Source organism: Gigantopelta aegis, unplaced genomic scaffold (genome assembly GCF_016097555.1).
Source record: "Gigantopelta aegis isolate Gae_Host unplaced genomic scaffold, Gae_host_genome ctg4034_pilon_pilon, whole genome shotgun sequence".
Taxonomy (NCBI): domain Eukaryota; kingdom Metazoa; phylum Mollusca; class Gastropoda; order Neomphalida; family Peltospiridae; genus Gigantopelta; species Gigantopelta aegis.
In genome coordinates this window covers 15,057-36,828 of record NW_024533643.1, presented here as the reverse complement: position 1 = coordinate 36,828, position 21,772 = coordinate 15,057, and the positions used below count along the sequence as shown (strand labels likewise).

At 30.8% G+C, this 21,772-nt stretch overlaps 1 protein-coding gene across 1 annotated transcript; it reads right to left on the bottom strand.

Annotated features, from left to right (window-relative positions):
* Positions 1-10,817: 10,817 nt before the first annotated feature.
* LOC121392529 (ceramide synthase 1-like) lies at positions 10,818-12,248 on the bottom strand. Its single transcript, XM_041523711.1, has 6 exons — positions 12,162-12,248; positions 11,947-12,106; positions 11,701-11,881; positions 11,189-11,350; positions 11,011-11,143; positions 10,818-10,952 (listed from the first exon to the last, which is right to left on the bottom strand). Exons 1-6 carry the CDS (start codon positions 12,246-12,248, stop codon positions 10,818-10,820), a joined length of 858 nt encoding a protein of 285 aa, XP_041379645.1.
* Between the last annotated feature and the right edge of the window lie 9,524 nt (positions 12,249-21,772).

Genomic DNA, 21,772 nt, shown 5'->3' with positions numbered 1-21,772 from the left:
TAATGTTAACTATAAGCAAAAGTTGTTATCAAAAAGGGTTATATATATATATATATATATATTATATAGGTATACGTATGATCTAACAATACTTTAATTTCAGTGCCATACTGGCACTTAGGGACACTACCTTTGTGACTGACAAAAGTTTATTAATTGTAAAAAAATATTAATGGATAATAAATTGTACTTTAATTCTAGAAAAGTGTCATGGTTAAAAAAATCCAAAATCAATAGGTACCATTAATATATTAATAGTCAGTAGTTGTTATAGTAGTTTACTTTAAAAACAGCTATCAATGGAAAAGTCATTACATACTAATTAAATATTAATTCTTTTTCTTTTCTAATTGCACACTCTTTTCTTGAGCTGGTGTCATCTTCTTTTGTCTCTTGTGTATCAAACACCTTTTTTACCACTTAAAAAATTTGGACCAGCGACTTAACAATAAAAGTAAACCATAAACCTAAAAACAGAACATTAATAAAGTGAATCATTTTATATAAAGCATCTTTAAATGACTTACATATTAGTCAATAATATAACTTATATATGTTTGTAAACTTGTTAAGCTTTCAGTATATGTTTATATGATATTACATGTCACATTGATAGTTGCTATCCTTGTTGTTAAGTCCTTAACTACTTTGATCATATATGGAAGGCACAAGTGGCTCTATTTTTTTGTGATATAATTAATGTTCTCACATAAACACATACTATCAAGAAAACAGAAATTGTACATAGTCTGGTCTCCAAACATAAAAAAAAAGAAGATGAAAGCACCCTTGATCACATCTAGTTAATCTTGATCTTCTTTAGATATGAAATAAAAAATACATGCCATTCAAGTAAGTGCTGAGACTTTACATCCTTATATGGGCAAATAAATTTGGTAGAAACATTGTATAGTAGTTGGGATGGTCCTTTCCTTCTGGATTCAAATATTGTGCCACTTGTTTGTATGTCTGAAATTTAACAAACTACTAGCATCAATTGACCACTCTTTGTCTTTATTAAAGCAAAACTAACATTTAATGTAAACTATATATCTCCAAAAAAAACCAAACACTTCCTAATATGTAACATAACTATTAATAATTATACTTTTAATTGATAAAAATCTAATATATGTTTTCTGCAAATGTGCATCAATTAAAAAAAGCATTTTTAACCAATGAAGATTGGGTGTCTTATGTATTTTTACAGTATATTTATTACTTTCATATGTGATAGTCTTGTTTGGTTTGCATCATAGATATAATTAGAGGACTTTTCTAACCTGTATTGCATAAAGAGCCAATGAGCATCACATTAAATGAAAAATAAAATGGCCCATCTTCATAACCTTAACAGAAATATAAGCACTTGAATACAGTACTTTAGTAGGATACCAATAAAGACGAAATAGCACCCTATAAAAGAGAAAGGATCAAGTCTGACATTGTATGTTATTGTATCAAGTCAATATTTCCCATTCACTCATTCAATTATGATTAAATTAGTGTCAATATAACATTACCACTGCACTGTAAAGATAGCAAAAAATATATTGCTAGGATTTCTGGAAGTTTGTGGTCCTTGTCATTTCTTGTCTTAAAGTAAAGTACACACTTTGAAACTTTCTAAAGTCAGATCACCAATATCTTGTACAAAGAGAACAAGTAGACCAATGGAATGAAAAACTAAAACCAAGAGAGCAAAACAATTTGTAATTACTTTTGCAAATAAACTCAATAGCAAAATACTAAAAGAGGTTGATATAATAGAGACCAGAGGCTTCAAATCATTTGTGTTCTCACCAAAACTCCATGAGAGTAAATCAACAGACCAAGAGCTAGAAAATGATGGAATCATTAAAACAGTAAAGTCTCGACGAATAGTTTCTATAAACACTGAAGCATAGACATAATGAGCATAGAAAACCCATCTGTAACAATGTATAGCCAATAGAGAGAGGGTTCAACAGTTATACCAGGGACAATCTCTGGTAAAGGACAATATACCATTGTGTCTTTTAAATCATAACTATTTTTAAGATAATTAACTCACTTGTCCAATGATGGCCCAATTTAAAAGAGTTATTGCTCTTCACTAAAAAATACATAGATAAACAGCCCATCCCCATGCAACACTAAAATACAGGGTTTCCAAGCACTTTCTGGAAACTTATCAGCATCATGTTTAACAATTTTTAACCACTTTGGTATAGGCTAGAAAAGATCAAACAATTGTCTCTTGTAGTATAACACATATAAATTCTCTTACTTTAAATATTACAGCATTGAGGAATATACGCAATAGAGTTAGTCCTATAGCTATCAGAACAACAAGATATACTTCAGGTAGACCCATGTAAAAACATATATAGTGCCATTCCCATGTTTCCTGTAACCATGGTCCTATTCCATTTAGTGGTAACCTAACAATGAAATATAAGAGTTTGTTGGTTGGAGTAACTTCAAGGTTTAGATATTAAATTTAGTGGTAGCTCTAAAATTAATGGATTGAAAGCAATTCCCACCTTGATATATATTCCCAATCACACTATGCATATTTTACTGCTTAGTGTCACATGAATGTATCAGGCAGTGTTTTGGTCCATGGGATATATTTGTTGTTTGTAGTTTTGTATGTCCACTTACATAATTTTATTCTATGTAACAATTGAAAGTGACAAATAAATAAAACCACTGACTGGTAGAACCTTCATATTAGCAGCTTTCCTCTCATAAGACTAAATATATCATTGTGCACTAAATCTTTCAAGTAACTTATAAGTCATTATTTAATTAGCATGGTCAATCTGAATTAAAGATTTAAATCTATCATGAGACCTATGAAATGAGTATGCTCACTGCGTAGACATTGTTACTTCAGATCTTCTAGTATTGTATAGTCACTCCACAGCTTCTCAGAATTCTCCAGTATTCAAAAATCTTGTCTTTTATTATGGTATTAGACTCTTCAAAGAAAACAGTGTTGCTGACACCAATGTTGTAAAGCTAGTCAACACAAAGTTAAGATCTGTGTCAGTCGCTGAAATGATTTTATTTGTTAGCTGCCATGTGTAAATACTCTTAATTTTTTGAAGTGATTTATTTAACTCATTCATTAACATACCTGTTGATTACTTCAGTACTAAATTGTTTGGTAATGTCCACAAACAAGAGATAGGATTCGGAAAAAAAGAGGAGAATAATACTCTGACATACTACTATTATGAAGATATGCCATCTTGAGGAAAGTCCTAGAAACAAATAATACCAAAATATTATAATAGCAATATATATAATTATAATTATCTATTCCAACAAGCAGAGTCATTTATTTATTTATTATTATTATTATAAAAAGCTTAATTCTGGGATTTCCTCTTGGACAAATACAAACTTTGAATTAAAGTTTCTCTACCAACAGTCTCTAGAGTGAATCGTGTGGATGCAAAATATTCAAAGTGGTCTGCCTTCTTTTCCATTGACTTGTCACGAGACTTCGTTATTAATGTTAATTATTAATTAATTATTTCTAATTGAAGTCCAAGTAAATGTAGATTTTTGACTGGAGAAAACGATTTCTTCCGTTTGAAGACTTGAAAGAAACAGTTTAAAACATAGAAAATCTAAATACCTCAAGTTCTGGAAAATTTTAGAATTAGAATCCCATGAAAGTACCTTTAATTTATAATGCCAAACTCTAAAATTATGAACTTATTGCTCTATTCATAGGACAAAAAAGTTTAAATAAAGACATTACAGAATGAGATTGCATTGCTACTGAATTTCCTCAAGTTAAATTTAATTTAATTTGACTCTTTTGTTGTTTTGACATGAAATTACAAGTAAAAAAATTAGGTATTACACCTGGACAAAGAGATTTATGCCTGGATATCATTTAATAAATGGGATGTGCATATGATGAGAATCATATTTTGAGTGTTTCTGTGAATGTGCTCCATGCATTGTTGAGAAGTATTTCAATGATGAATGGCATCCAATAAGAGAAACAATGCACAATTGGGAATGACGTTTAGCACAGGATATTTTTCTAAATTCTACCAACAATATACTCAAATGCATTAATTTAATACTGAAGTCAGTAATAAGTAGACATTCTTAGAAGATTTCATTACTAATTTCTTTCTGATTCTGAGAGCGGTGCGTTCAGAAAGAAATCATAAAGCTGCCCAATATGTCCCAAAAAAGATGGTCTTGTTTGAATATTTTTCAAGTTGATGGAAACATATCTTTTGCTGCTATGAATGTTGATGTTCACAGAGTTCCTCCTCCAAAAAAGTATGCAATTTTGACACAATTTTAATCCAATTTTAACACAATTTTAATGCAATTTTAACACAATCTCTATGCAATTTTAACACCATTTTAACACAATCTTAACGCAATTTTAATGCAATTTTAACATCATTTTAACACAATCTTAACGTAATTTTAACAAAATTTTAACACTATTTTAATGCAATTTTAACACAATTTTAATGCAATTTTAGCACAATTTTAATGCAATTTTAACGCAATTTTAATGCAATTTTAACGCAATTTTAAACTAATTTTAACACAATTTTAATGCAATTTTTTTAACACAATTTTAATGCAATTTTAGCACAATTTTAATGCAATTTTAACGCAATTTTAATGCAATTTTAACGCAATTTTAAACTAATTTTAACACAATTTTAATGCAATTTTAACACAATTTTAATGCAATTTTTAACACAATCTTTATGCAATTTTAACACCTTTTTAACACAATCTTAACATAATTTTAGCACAATTTTAACACTATTTTAATGCAATTTTAACACAATTTTAACCTTAACCAAGCATAAAATATATACAACATCATCTTGAAACTGAATGTCCTTTACGTATAATTGTTTATTCAAAGGGAAGCATACCTTATACTGCCAACAAGATAGTACAAACAGTTTCTTTATCTTTTACAATGACAAATTACATGCATTATTTAGATAGTAGAGATCCTTGGTTTAGTCATCCATTCTATACTCGCAAACAAATGTATAAGATTCATCTAAGGGTAGATGCAAATTTTGCAAGAACAGGCCAATGTTTCTGTAGTTGCATTTACAACAAAAGGCAAGTATAACCATTTCTTCAGTGGCCACTTCATGCTAGAGTGGAGGTAGGTCTCTATAATTGGAGAGATAAGACAAGTAGTTACACCAAGACCCTTTACCTCTCAGGTGATTATTTTTGTAGTCAGATGCCCACTGAGAAACTACCTGAATGGGGTAAAGGCATCATCAAATTTATAACCAATGATGAACTTTGCTACAACCCTGACAAAAACACAGAATATCTACAACACAATTGTCTGAGCTTTCAAGTTAAGAGAGTGACAATTTTACCAAATATTGTACCAGATCTTCCATCACGGGCTGTAGGGAACTGCTTATGTCAATTCACAATTACTTCATTTACTCAAGTATTTTCATATAAATACTTCTTTTCATGGTCCTCCATTTTACACGAATTTAAGAGGATATAAGCTGATTGTTTTTGCTTCCACTTTCAATAGTTTTTCAATACAACAAAGGGTACATATATATCCTTGCATGCTATACTCATGAAGGGAGAGTATGATGATATATTAGCTTGGCCTTTTACTGGTGATGTTCTCATTGAGATCTTAAATTGAAGAGAGGATAAAAACCATCAAAAAGCACACTCTGAGTTTCCATAAAGGACTGAAATATACATCTATTAATAGAGTTCTAACTATTGATATGGCATCAACTGGTTGTGGAAAGTCTGTACCATACTCTACCCTTTCTTATAAGCATTGTACAAACACAGAATTTATTAGAAATGATTGTATTCATATTAAAGTTAAGTCAGTAGATGTTTATTCCTCTCACAGCATTCCTAAAGGCCCTTCTTGGAGACTCCTTTCACATGATACTCAAGAACTTTGTCATTGTACGCTAACACACTTTAATAAACACAAACTACACAAGAGTCCTTATTTCAGTGATCCTTTTGTTACTCATGAAAATGGGTACAAGATGCAACTTAGAGTTGATGTTAATCATGATGGTCATGGTCACATTGGTGTCATTGTATATCTAATGAAAAGCCCAATGGATGATATTTTGCTGTGGCCTTTTCATGGAGATGTAGTAGTAGAACTACTGAATTGGAGAGAAGACAATGATCATCACAGTAGAGTGATTGAATTGTCATCAAATGTCAGTAATAGTGCATGTAGTCGCGTGATAACTGCAGGGGTGAACGAGGAAGTGAAGGTTGGGGAAAGTCACAATGTATACAACATTCAGCTCTTGAATACAATCCATCTAAGAACACACAATACCTTCAAGATGATTGCTTACTATTTAGAGTCAAAGAAGTCATTGTCCACTCATCTGAGTTCAGTCAGAAACTTCCAAGGTGGCAAAATCCACAAACAGTGTCCCCTTTCTTAGAGTTTACTGTTACGAATTTTTCAAAACGTAAAGATCTTGGTACTACATACATTAGCTCTGCATTCTTAACACATTCCAGAGGTTATAAAATGAGGCTAGAAGTCAAAGCAAATAAAAAGAATCAAGTTGCTGTGTATGGTCGTCTTTTAAAGGGTGACAATGATGATCATCTTGAGTGGCCTATTGTAGTTCAGCTTCTTAATTGGAGACAGAATGCTTATCATCACAATTACACAATATATTGCAATGGCCAAGCTTCAGATAAATGTAAAGGCCGTGTTATAACAGGAGAAAAATCTTTAAATTGCTGGGGCACAGATGAATTAATACTTTCCTCAGAACTCAATTACAACAGTACAACCAACACTGAGTATTTACAGAATGATTGTCTTAGACTTAAGGTCAAAGAAGTAGTTGTATACTCAGACCCATTGATAGCCGCTTGGGCATCCTGGGACAAAGTATAGGCAGTGACCCTACTACATGTATATTGTGTATTGTGTATGAACTTGTATCATGTGACAGAGTCAGTATGGAATCATATGTATGTATGCTGTAAAAGATAATTAAAATTTAAATTTGATTCTCTATCTTTCTTTTTAGCAAAATCTCACACAACATTGTTTTCTTAAATAAATATTTGACAAGAAAATGATTTTTAATTGCTATTGTTGTCATCCTGCTCCCCCCCCCCCCCTCTCTCAATGGCCCTGTGTATATTTAACTACAAATGTACAAATTATAGTTCAAATAAACAATCATTTGGATTTATCAAACATAGAGCATGCAAAGTCTGTATCAAACTGATCAGTTAAAATGTAATCATAATAATTGTATTCAACTACAGAATCCCTATACTTTGTTCCAAATTGAACTGCTTCATCATCTTATCCAAGACAAGATTCTATGTCATTGTCCCTAGTATGTTCATACAATTTAACTAGGCTATATTTCCTGGAGTGAAGTCACATTGATAACCCACAATTAATTTGAATGGAGTTGCGCTTGCCTACTTACAGTTAGTTTCATTGTGAATACTAATTCTACGATCCTCTATAATTCAAAGAATGAAAATACCTGACTAAACAAATAAAACAAGTGTTAGCCAATAAGCTATATATATAAGAGTTTGAGCTTGTAATAATATAAAGAGTGATGATTGTCTTAAGATGGTTTGTTGTATTCTCTCTTTACTTTAGAAAGGAAAGTTATTTATTTTGACACATTTCTTTCACTTGTTCTGATTGTTGCCTAGCAACAGATAGTTCTTGTTTGAGCTGATTCAATTTAGCCCTGTATAATTTATTGAGTGCAGTTTCATAACTTTGATGTAAACATTGGAAGTACATCAATTTCATTAAAATCAGACAACTAATTAATAAGGAGAATGTAGTACTTATTTATAATTATAGCAACCATAAAAAATTTAAAAAGAAAAAATTTAGGCATCACTAAAATTTGTATACATTAAAATTAAACACTGTCATAACAAATTAGTTGTTTAACAGATTCAAATACATTTCATTTGCACTAATTCTTACAAAGATATTGGAGCATACGTATAACTTCAGCCCCGGTCCAGCATCTTAAGAATAAACAAATCATCCTACTTCTTTAATTAACACGTAAATAGTCAATTCCATAGTATATTAGCAATCAAAACAGCTTCAGTTTGATAAGAACTTTACTATAACCAATAATTTTATTATGCACATGTAACTAGTATAACCATGTATTGATTGAATCAATGATGTTTTTATAGTATCATTGGTGACCAATCAGATTCAGTCACCTGATCCTAAAACTACAAATTGCTGTACTAGAAGCTGCAGAATTATCTAACTAACTTCAAAGACATCACAATTAGGAAGTCAAATCTTAAAATCATCAATAACCTGCTATCATCATTCTAATTATCATTTCTCAAAGAGCTCCTCTATCTCAAATAAGTATCTAGAATAAATGATTATATAAGTACATGTACCTAGTACCAATTTATAAGCTACTAGAGAATAATCTCTACTTTTAACAATTGTGGTAATTATTAGTCTAATAGAGCATTTTAATGTTAAGTATTGATCCTGTCCTTCTACACACACACAGGCATTATTAGCATGGTTGTGTCAAGCACTTTTGGGCTTAGGCACAGTTTTTGATGTGCTTTGAAGTGCTTCAAAGCCCTTTGTCAATTTAAGTACAAGTGCGTTTTAACACCAGACACCAGACGTCTAGACACCTAGACATCAGTCGCCAAACGCCAGACACCAGACACCTAGACACCTAGCCGTCTAGACTTTTAGACGCCTAGAAGTCAGACGCCAGACGTCTAGACATCTACATGCCTAGACACCAGAAGCCAAAACACCCAGACGCTAACATGGCAAGATGCCCAGACATGTAGACGCCTACACGCAATTTTAACACAATTTTAATGCAATTTTAACAATTTTAAAGCATAATTTTAATGCAATTTTAACACAATTTTAATGCAATTTTAACACAATCTCAACGCAATTTTAATGCAATTTTAACACAATTTTAATTCAATTTCAACACTATTTTAGTGCAATTTTAACACAATTTTAACACAATTTTAACACAATTTTAACACAATCTTAACGTAATTTTAACACAATTTTTACACTATTTTAATACAGTTTTAACACAATTTTAATGCAATTTTAACACAATTTATTGCAATTTTAACACAATTTTAATGCAATTTTAACACAATCTTTATGCAATTTCAACACCTTTTTAACACAACCTTAACGCAATTTTAATGCAATTTTAACACCATTTTAACACAATCTTAACGTAATTTTAGCACAATTTCAACACTATTTTAATGCAATTTTAACACAATTTTTAATGCAATTTTAGCACAATTTTAATCCAATTTAACACAATTTTAATGCAATTTTAACACAATTTTAATGCAATTTTAATGCATTTTTAACACAATCTTAAGCCAATTTTAATGCAATTTTAACACAATTTTAATGCAATTTTAACACAATTTTAATCGAATTTTAACACAATTTTAATCCAATTTTAACATAATCTTAAGCCAATTTTAATGCAATTTTAACACAATTTTAATGCAATTTTAACACAATTTTAATCGAATTTTAACACAATTTTAATCCAATTTTAACACAATTTTAATGCAATTTTAACACAATCTCTATGCAATTTTAACACCATTTTAACACAATCTTAACACAATTTTAATGCAATTTTAACATCATTTTAACACAATCTTAATGTAATTTTAACACAATTTTAACACTATTTTAATGCATCTCAGGTAAAATAATTTTATTGAAAGAAATTAATAAAGTACTCTGGGTTTTATCTACTGTGGGGGTGGGGGGGAAGCTTCCCCTCCCCCCCCAACAGTGATTGACATTGTATTAATGAAAAAAATGTATTAAGTATTTAAATTAACAATAAATTCAGTAACACATCATCATCATCACAAAATAATGAAGATTTCAGGTGCTAAAAATTTCAATGATCACAACAAAATTCTCTAGCTTCAGAATGCAATACATTGGTATCTACTTTCTACTGCAATTTGTTGAAACAAATGTTTTTTTTTAGGAAAGAGAAATCAAATTTAGAGTTCTTGAATCTAATGACTTTTTATATATTAATATATGCAGTACTAATGTACAAAAATATTTACATCTTGTGCATGGAAGACAGTAATGGATATGGCCCAGAAGTTATAAATAAGCCAAATTGTGCAGTGTGTTTTCATGATAGTGAAGAATCCATTGCAATTGTTTGTGACCATAGCTTGATTTGGTTTCTGTTGTGTTGAAAGCAATATCAAAAATAAGTATTGGTTCTATAGAGAATGCCATAAAAAACTTCAATCATAATGCATGATAATTTCATTGATTTAGTTGTGTTATTCATAATAACATTTTTTATAATTAATGTATTTGTTACATATATATTATTATTATAAATGTTATTGACTTTTTCAAGCAACCAAAAATGATTTGTTAATTGAATGTTAACTGAAGAAGTTATTATCAAAAGGGTTAAAAATAGGTATCATATGATCATGATCTACCAGCACTTTAGTTTCAGTGCCATTACTAGCACTCTAGACACTGGCTTCTTGAAACTTGGTAGATCATATGACTGACTCAAGTTATTAATTATAATAATAATTAATGTGTAATAAATCATACTTTAATTTTTAGAAACAATGTTGATAAGAAAAAATCCAAAATTAATAGGCACCATTATATATTAATAAGTGCATAGTTATGATAATTTACTTTAAGAATGAAACTATCAATGAAAAAGTCATTTCAATTCTATACTAATTAACTATTAATTCTTTTTCTTTTCTAATTGTACACTCTTTGCACGAGCTGCTTCATCTTCTTTTGTCTCTCGTGTATCAGACACCTCTTTACCACTTAAAACTCTGACCAGCACTTTAACAATAAAAGTAAACCAATAAACCTATAAAAGACAGATCAACAATACATTATCATACTTAATTGTTAATATAATATCATACCTGCATAGCATACAATACCATGAGCATTATATTAAATGGAAGATAGAAAGGTCCACCTGGATATATCTTTATGCCAATATAACTAGTTGAATAAAGCACTTTGGTGGGAAACCAATAAAGTCGGAATAACACCCTAGATTTATATTTTAATGGGCATAGTTGATAATGAAAATCTTACCATTGAATTGTGAAGATGGCAAAACTTATATTTGCTAGGAATTCGGGAAGTTTGTGGTCCTTGCCATTCCTTGTCTTAAAGTAAAGTACACACTTTGAAACTTCTAAGGATACATCACCAATATCTTGTACAAAGAGAACAAGTAGACCAATGAAATGAAAACTAGAGAAGGAAAGAAAAATGCAAGTAAATTACTCAGTATACCCACTGCCAATGAAAGAACTTTTGCAGACAAACTTTTATTGAATTTATAGTAACAATGACATTACATTAACAAGCCATAAGAGTTATATATGCAGTTCAGTACCTTTTTATTGTCATGTTTTAAAATTTCACTGTTACAAACAGTAGTCAGGACATTTTACTATCTCTGTTGTAATTTTTGAGCTACTCTATTAGTATTATTTATGTGGACAGATAGTCCCAACTAACTACCATCATCTATTGAGGTGGAAGATCTACATTGTAGTAGCTATATATGTAACAACTGTGTTGCTATAGTTTACTCTTACCGAACTGCATAAGAGAAACTCAATAAACCAAGAGTTAGAAAATGATGGATCATTAAAACAGTAAAGTCCCGACGAATAGTTTCTATAAACACTGAAGCATAGACACAATGAGCATAGAAACCCATCTGTAACATGTATAGCCAATAGAGAGAGGGTTCAACAGTTATACCAGGGACAATCTCTGGTAAAGGACAATATACCATTGTGTCTTTTAAATGATGAATATATTTAAGATAATTAACTCACTTGTCCAATGATGGCCCAGTTTAAAGAAGTATTGCTCTTCACTAAAAATACATAGATAAACAGCCCATCCCCAAGCAACACTATAATATAGGGCCTTCCAAGCACTTTCTGGAAACTTATCAGCATCATGTTTAACAATTTTAAACCACTTTGGTATAGGCTAGAAGAGATCAAACAATTGTCTCTTGTAGTATAACACATATTAATTCTCTTACTTTAAATATTACAGCATTGAGGAATAAACGCAATAGAGTCAGTCCTATAGCTATCAGAACAATATGAAATACTTCAGATAGACCCATATAAAAAAATATATAGTACCATTCCCATGTTTCCTGTAACCATGGTCCTATTCCATTCACTGGTAACCTAACAATGAAATATAAAGCTTGTGGATTGAAGTAACTTCAAGGTTTAAATATTAAGTGTAGCAGTAAATAAAAGTATCAGGCAGTGATTTGGTCCATGGGATAAATTTGTTGTTTGTAATTTTGTATGTCCACTTGCATAATTTTATTCTATGTAATGATTGAAAGTGACAAATAAATAAAACCACTGACTGGTAGAACCTTCATATTAGCAGCTTTCCTCTCATAAGACTAAATAGATCATTGTGCCTTAAATCTTTCAAGTAACTTATAAGTGCTAGTCATTATTTAATTAACATGGTCAAGTTAATTTATTTAACTCGTTAACATACCTGTTGACTACTTCAGTACTAAATTGTTTGGCAATGTCCACAAAACAAGAGATAGGATTCGGGAAAAGAGAGGAGAATAATACTCTGACATACTACTATTACGAAGATATGCCATCTTGAGGAGAGTGCTAGAGACAAATAATACCTTATATATTATAGCAGTGTAATAATTATCTATAAAGTTATTCCAACAAGTGGAGTTGTTTATTTATTATTATACAAAGCTCAAGTCTGGGATTTCCTCTTGGACAAATACAAACTTTGAATTAAAATTTCCTACCAACAGCTATAGTAGATGCTAGTACACTGTGAGTGCATTTCCCTGATTGTAGTAGAACTTCCGATATATTTAAATAGACCTAGCTAATATTTTACTTTATACACTTGACGACTACAAATGTCCTAAAACATTGAAAAGTTACAACTAATAGCATACATAGACTATTAGTTATAAAATACATGTTTTCATAACTTACAAAAGGCAGTGGCGTCTAGTGGTGACAGTAACGAAAGTAGATCACGTGATACCTATTTTAACCCTGTATATGTAATACTCGAGCCAGCATGACGTCAGCAGTAAGTGCACTCGTTTGAAGACTTGTCAAGACTGAAGTTGAAGGAAATAATTGAAACATGACAAATCTAAATACGTCAAGATGCTAGAATTAGAATGCCATGAAGGTACCTTAATGACAAACTCAACTATTATGAAATAAATTGTTGCTGTATTCATGCATGGGGGCAAAAAGTTTACATGCTGTAGTGGAAACGATCAATATTGTAAGTTTGCTACGCATATTAGCTAAGTAAACTTACTGTGTATTCATTGATAGAACCTTTAAAGACAGGACAGTTCTTTTTAAACTTAAAAAGGAGCTGCTCTGCATTTGTTGCAGCAAAAGATAACAAATATCTTGAAGTAAGATCAATGAATTTTAAACACAACAACAACATTAATGAAGTATGCCATAGTTTATCTTAATATGTAGTGCATTGACATCTTGCATGTACTCTTCAGAAATTGTTCAACTTTTGCCTCGTGAGAAAATTTTGACGAAAGAGAAGAGATTGATATGTTGCTTGATCTCAAAGAAAACAAGAAAGTGGTGAAAGTATAAAATGACAAGTAAAAAGAAAGCAAGTTGTGCTGAAGGATTTAAGCAATATTCAGTCAAAGTCATAACTATTTGGAAGTCTGTGTCAAACAACTAACTAAGAAGTATGGTAAAGTTGTTAACAGTTATAAAAATAAACTTTATTCATTTAATGTGTGCATTACATTAGTTGCCTGCATAGAAGTACTTGTAAATGATGATTCAGTGTTAAAAGGTATCTTTTTTCTAAGATAAGAAGATGAAAGAGATATTTGCAGTTTACCTGAAATTGTCTTTGTAGATACTACATATAAATTATTGGAGATATATTTTCTGTTTAGTTGTTATTAGTCAAGGAAATAGTCAGAGTGAAGTAATAGCTGTTTTTCTTTTACTTCAAGAGAACCAACCATCTGTCACTAGTATGTTGAATTTCTTAAAGTGAAATTGGAAGAAACACCTACTACCAACTTGTTCATGGTTATCTATAGCAAAAATGTCATCAATATAACTCATGATAGCTGCTCATGCTATTTCAGACTATCATTAAGGCTTCCATGCTAACATATTTGCTGTTTGTTCACAATTGGGTCTATCATTGTATGATGAATCACTTTGTAATAAAAGGTGGTCTTGTTAGTACTATAAGAGACATATCTTTTGCTGCTATGAATGTTGATGTTCACAGAGCTCCTCCACCAAAAAAAGAGTAGTATCTCAGGTAAAATAATTATAATTTTATTAAAAATTAATGAAATACTAATATATTATACTAGCTAGATGGAAAAATTCTCTAGCTTCAGAAGAGAATACATTAAAATTTACTTCCTACTGTAATTTGTTGAAAGATCTGGTTTCTTCTTAGGAAGGTGATATCAAAGTTAGACTTGCTGAAGGTAATAATTTTTGTATATATTAATATATACTGTGTACGAAATTATTTATATTAAGTGCATGGCTGACAGTAATGGATATAGTGTAGAAATTGATAGATAAGCTGAATATTGTATGTTTAGTCTGTTTTGATGATATTAAAGAACCAATGCAATTGTTTTTGAATGTTGCTTGATTTGGTTTCATCTGAAGTGCTTTAACTGGAAGGCAAACTAAAAACTAAGTATTAATTTCAGTGCCAATACCAGCACACTAGACACTGCCTTATTTAAACATGGTAAGATCATGTGACTGACTCAAGTTATTAATTATAATAATAATTAATGTGTAATAAATCATACTTTAATTCTAGAAATATTATTGATAAGAAAAAAATCCAAAATCAATAGGTTTCATTATATACCAGTAAGTGGGTAGTTACAGTAGCTCACTTTAATTAGAACATAGCTATCAATGAAAAAGTCATTTCAATTCCTTACTAATTAACTATTAATTCTTTTTCTTTTCTAATTGGACACTCTTTGCACGAGCTGCTTCATCTTCTTCTGTTTCTCGTGTATCAGACATCTCTTTACCACTTAAAACTTTGACCAGCACTTTAACAATAAAGGTAAACCAATAAACCTATAAAAGACAGATCAACAATACATTATCATACTTGATTGTTAATATAATATCATACCTGCATAGCATACAATACCATGAGCATTATATTAAATGGAAGATAGAAAGGTCCACCTGGATGTATCTTTATGCCAATATAACTAGTTGAATGAAGCACTTTGGTGGGGAACAATAAAGTCGGAATAACACCCTACATATGAATGATTATTAATTATAATTAGAAACCACAACAATTTATATTTTAATGGGCATAGATCATAATAAATATCTTACCATTGAATTGTAAAGATAGCAAAAGTTATATTTGCTAGGAATTCGGGAAGTTTGTGGTCCTTGCCATTCCTTGTCTTAAAGTAAAGTACACTCTTTGAAACTTCTAAGGACACATCACCAATATCTTGTACAAAGAGAACAACCAAACCAATGAATTGAAAGCTAGAGAGGAGAGAAAAATGAAAGTAAATTACTTAGTATGCCCACTGCCAATGAAAGAAAAAAATTGCAGACAGACTTTCATTAAATTGATACTGACAATAACATTACATTAACAAGCTACAGAGTTCTACAGTTCAGTACCTTTTTATTGTCATGTTTTAAAATTCCACTGTTACAAACAGTAGTCAGGACATTTTACTATCTTTGTTGTAATTTTTGAGCTACTCTACTAGTATTATTTATGTGGACAGATAGTCCCACACTAACTAACTACTACAACTATCATCTATTGAGGTGGAAGATCTATATTGTAGTAGCTATATTTGTAACAATTGTGTTGCTATAGTTCACTCTTACCGAACTGCATAAGAGAAACTCAATAAACCAAGAGTTAGAAAATGATGGATCATTAAAACAGTAAAGTCCCGACGAATAGTTTCTATAAACACTGAAGCATAGACACAATGAGCATAGAAACCCATTTGTAACATGTATAGCCAATAGATAGAGGGTTCAACAGTTATACCAGGGACAATCTCTGGTAAAAGACAATATACCATTGTGTCTTTTTAAATGACTCACTTGTCCAATGACGGCCCAGTTTAAAGAAGTATTGCTCTTCATCAAAACAACACAGATAAACAGCCCATCCCCATGCAACACTATAATATAGGGCCTTCCAAGCACTTTCTGGAAACTTATCAGCATCATGTTTAACAATTTTAAACCACTTTGGTATAGGCTAGAAGAGATCAAAACAATTGTCTCTTGTAGTACAACACATATTAATTCTCTTACTTTAAATATTACAGCATTGAGGAATAAACGCAATAGAGTCAGTCCTATAGCTATCAGAACAATATGAAATACTTCAGGTAGGCCCATGTAAAAAAAAATATGGTGACATTCCCATGTTTCCTGTAACCATGGTCCTATCCCATTCACTGGTAACCTATAAACAATGTGATATAACAGCTTATGGTTTGGAGTAATTTTAAGGTTTAAACTTTAAATTTAGTGGTAGCTATAAATAGAATTAAAAGTAATTGCACCTTGATATATATGCCCATTACATCTAATATATTTTTACTGTCTGGCACATGAAATATATCAGACAATGCTTTGAGCCATATATATGTATGATAAAAGTATCAGGCAGTGATTTGGTCCATGGGTATATATTGTTGTTTGTAATTTTGTATTTCCACTTGCATAATTTTATTCTATGTAACAATGAAAGTGACAAATAAATAAAACCACTGACTGGTAGAACCTTCATATTAGCAGCTTTCCTCTCATAAGACTAAATAGATCATTGTGCACTAAATCTTTCAAGTAACTTATAACTCATTATTTAATTAACATGGTCTAAATCTACCATGAGACCTATGACAATGAGTATGCTTGCTGCATAGAAAATGTTGCTTCCAGATTATCTAGTATTGTATAGTCACTCCACAGCTTCTGAATTCAAAATATCATATTTTTTCAAAGAAAACAATGTCACTGACACTATTGTGGTAAAGCTAGTCAATGCAAGTCAAGATCTGTGTCAGCAACCCAAATAAGTTTTTGTTATATAGTTGGCATATACAAATACTCTTAATTATTCTTGAAGTTAATTTATTTAACTCACTCATTAACATACCTGTCGATTACTTCAGTACTAAATTGTTTGGTAATGTCCACAAAACAAGAGATAGGATTCGGAAAAAGAGGAGAATAATACTCTGACATACTACTATTACGAAGATATGCCATCTTGAGGAGAGTGCTAGAACAAATACATGTAATACTAAATATTATATATTATAATTATAGCAATATAAAGTTACTCCAGCAAGCAAACTGTCATGATTTCCCTTTTTCTTGGACAAATACAATGTTTGAATTAACATTTCCTTACTAACAGCTACAGTAGATACTAGTACACTGTGAATATACATATATGCATAGCTAATATTTTACTGTGTACATTTGATAGCCACAAATGCCCCAAAAACATTGAAAAGTTGCAACTAATAACATAAATAGTTATAAAATACATGTTGTCATAAACTTACAGAAGCTTTTTGAAAAGCAGTGGTGTCCACACTACTGTAAAGATAGATCACCTGAGTGACCTGACATCTAATTTTAACCCTGTAGTGCTCATAGCCAGCATGGCGTCTGCAATAAACGTAGATAGTAGAAAGATTTCTTTTTTTAAGACTTGAAGGGAAAAAAATTAAAACATATGAAAAATCTAAATACATCAATTGAGTTCTGATAAGAGATAGCATAACTGTGGAAAATGCTAGAATTAGAATGCCATGAAGGTACCTCAATGACAAACTCAAATATTATGAAATAACTTGTTGCTGTATTCATAGGGCAAAAATTTTACTGCAGAGGTAGTGAAAACGATCAATATTGTAATTTTGCTACACACATTAGCTAAGATAACTTACTGTGTATTCATCAATAGAACCTTTAAAAAGAACTGCACTGCCAAAATTGCATTTTTTTGCAGCAAAAAGAACAAATGTCTTGAAGTAAGATTAATGAATTTAGAACACAAACATGACATTAATGAAGAATGCCATAGTATGTAATGCATTGACCTCTTGCATGTACTTTCCAGGCACTTCAATGATGAATGGCGTTGATAAGAGAACAGTGGACAATTGGGAATGAAGTTTAGCATGGGATATTTATAAATTCTACCAACAACAGACTCAAATGCATTAGTTCAAAACTGAAGTCAATCAGTAGACATTCATCCTTAAAAGATTTCATTGCTAATTTCTTTCTGATTCTGAGAACAGTACATTCAAAAAGAAAGAAATAAAGCTGCCCTCATGTCCCTATCATTCTACCTAAGACACTACTACAATTGAATATATATACTTCTTACACTTATAAATTTTTCACTATGCAGTTAGAAAAAAAAGCTAAATTGAAATTAGAACAAACATATATTGCAAAAACTCTTTCATGATTACTTAAAGCAAAAATGTCATCAATATAACTCATGATAGCTGCTCATGCTATTTCAGACAGTCATTAAGGTTTCCATGCAAACATAATATTTGCTGGTCATTCACAATTGGGCCTATCATTGTATGATGAATCACTTTGTAATAAGAGGCGGTCTTGTTTGTTTGTACTATAAAGAGAGTAAAAAGAATTTTAAGTTGATGGAGATATATATATCTTTTGGTGCTATGAATGTTGAATGTTGCTATGAATGTTGATGTTCACAGAGTTCCTCCACCAAAAGATTTACTTCTCTGTAATTTGTTAGAAGAAATGGTGGGAAAGAGGGATCAAAGTTAGACTTGCTGAAGGTAATGATTTTTATTTTTATCTATACAGTGTACCAAATATTATACATCAAGTGCATGGCTGACAGTAATGGATATAGTGCAGAAATTGATAGATAAGCTGAATATTGTATGTTTAGTCTGTTTTTGATGATATTAAAGAACCAATGCAATTATTTTTGAATGTTGCTTGATTGGCTTCATTTGAAGTATGTTAAGTGGAAGGCAAACTAAAAAATAAGTATTAATTTCAGTGTCATTACCAGCACACTAGACACTACCTTACAGTACTATATATAGTGTACAAAAATATTTTACATCTGGTGCATGGAAGACAGTAATGGATATGGCCCAGAAAGTTATAGATAAGCCAAATTGTGCAGTGTGTTTTCATGATAGTGAAGAATCCATTGCAATTGTTTGTGACCATAGCTTGATTTGGTTTCACCTGAAGTGCATTTGAGGTTGAAGGAAAACCAAAAATAAGTATTGGTTGAAGAATGCCATAAAAAAACTTAATAATGCATGATAATTTTCATTGATTTAGATATGTTATTCAAAAAAACATTTTTATAATTAATGTATTGTTACATATATATTATTATTATTATAAATGTATCGACTTTTTCAAGCAACGAAAAAAATGATTTGTTAATTGATAAAAATTAATGTTAACTGAGGCAGTTATTATCAAAAGGGTTAAAAATAAGTATCATCTGATCTAACAGCACTTTGATTTCAGTTCCATTACTGGCACTGCCTTCTTGAGACCTGGTAAGTTCATGTGACTAACACAAGTTATTAATTATAATAATAATTAATTCATAAATAAATTGTATATTCTAGAAAATATTATTGGCAAGAGAAAAAATCCAAAATCAATAGGTTCTATTATATACCAATAAGTGGGTAGTTATAGTAGTTTACTTTAAGAACAAAAGTTATCAATGAAAAAAAAAGTCATCACACTTCTTTACTAATAACTATTAATTTCTTTTTCTTTTTCTAATTGCACACTCTTTTTCTCGAGCTGCTTCATCCTTCTTCTGTCTCTCGTGTATCAGACACCTCTTTACACCACTTAAAACTCTGACCAGCACTTTAAACAATAAAAGTAAACCAATAAACCTATAAAAGACAGATCAACAATACAGTTATCATACTTAATTGTTAATATAATATCATACCTGCATAGCATACAATACCATGAGCATTATATTAAATGGAAGATAGAAAGGTCCACCTGGATATATCTTCATGCTAATATAACTAGTTGAATAAAGCACTTTGGTGGGGAACCAATAAAGTCGGAATAACACCCTACATATGAATGATCATTAATTATAATTAGAAACCATAACCATTTATATTTTAATGGACATAGATCATAATAAATTATCTTACCATTTGAATTGTGAAGATAGCAAAAATATATTTGCTAGGATTTCAGGAAGTTTGTGGTCTTTGCCATTCCTTGTCTTAAAGTAAAGTACCCACTTTGAAACTTCTAAGGACACATCACCAAAATCTTGTACAAAGAGAAACAAGTAAACCAATGAAATGTAAGCTAGAATAGGAAAGAAAAATGCAAATAAATACTCAGTTATACCCACTGCCAATGAAAGTAAAAGATTTGCGGACAGATTTTCATTGACTATAATAGTGAACAATGACTTAACATAACTAAGTATAAGAGTTCTACAGTTCAGTACTTACCTTTTTATTGTCATGTTTTAAAATTCCACTGTTACAAAACAGTAGTCAGGACATTTTACTATCTTTGTTGTAATTTTGAGCTACTCTATTAGTAGTTATTTATGTGGACAGATAGTCCCAACTAACTATTACTACAAGTCTACAACAATCATCTACTGAGGCAGAAGATCTATATTGTAGTAGCTATATATGTAACAGCTGTGTTGCTATAGTTCACTCTTACCGAACTGCATAAGAGAAAGAGACTCAATAGACCAAGAGTTAGAAATGATGGACATCATTAAAACAGTAAAGTCCCGACGAATAGTTCTATAACACATGAAGCATAGACACAATGAGCATAGAAACCCATCTGTAACATGTATAGCAATAGATAGAGGGTCCAATAGAACTAAACCAGGTATCCATGCTAGAGAAATACAGACAGACAGAGAGGCAGAGAGGAGAAAAAAAGAGAAGAGGAAAAACATTAAAACTCAATGTTTGGATGGCATCTATAAATGCTGAGATTATGCTCATCAACATACTTTTCCAATGATGACCCAGTTTAAAGAAGTATTGCTTTCATCAAAACAACACAGATAAATAGCCCATCCCAAAGCAACACTATAATATAGGGCCTTCCAAGCACTTTCTGGGAAACTTATCAGCATCATGTTTAACAATTTTAAACCACTTTGGTATAGGCTAGAAGAGATCAAACAATTGTCTCTTGTAGTATAACACAATATTAATTCTCTTACTTTAAATATTACACGCGTTGGGAATAAACGCAATATAGTCAGTCCTGTAGCTATCAGAAAAATATGAAATACTTCAGGTAGACCCATGTAGAAACTAGAATAGTACATTTCCCATGTTCTTGTGCAACCATGGTCCTATACCCATTCGCTGGCAATCTATCACAAAATTGAAAGATATTCTAAAGCTATGCCTATAGCAATTTAATGAATTGTGGATCAACTTAAATCAGTTACATCAAATTATTAGACAATCAATCACTTGATACATATGACTATACCTATTGACTACTTCATTACCAAACTGTATGAAAATAT

Coding starts and splice junctions, on each gene's coding strand:
- LOC121392529 (XM_041523711.1), bottom strand. CDS start 12,248: ATGGGTCTATCTGAAGTATTTCATATTGTTCTGATAGCTATAGGACTG. Junction 11,882..11,946: donor ACTGGGCCATCATTGGACAA/GTGAGTTAATTA, acceptor GTCCTTTACCAG/AGATTGTCCCTGGTATAACT. Junction 10,953..11,010: donor TGGTATTGTATGCTATGCAG/GTATGATATTAT, acceptor TGTCTTTTATAG/GTTTATTGGTTTACTTTTAT.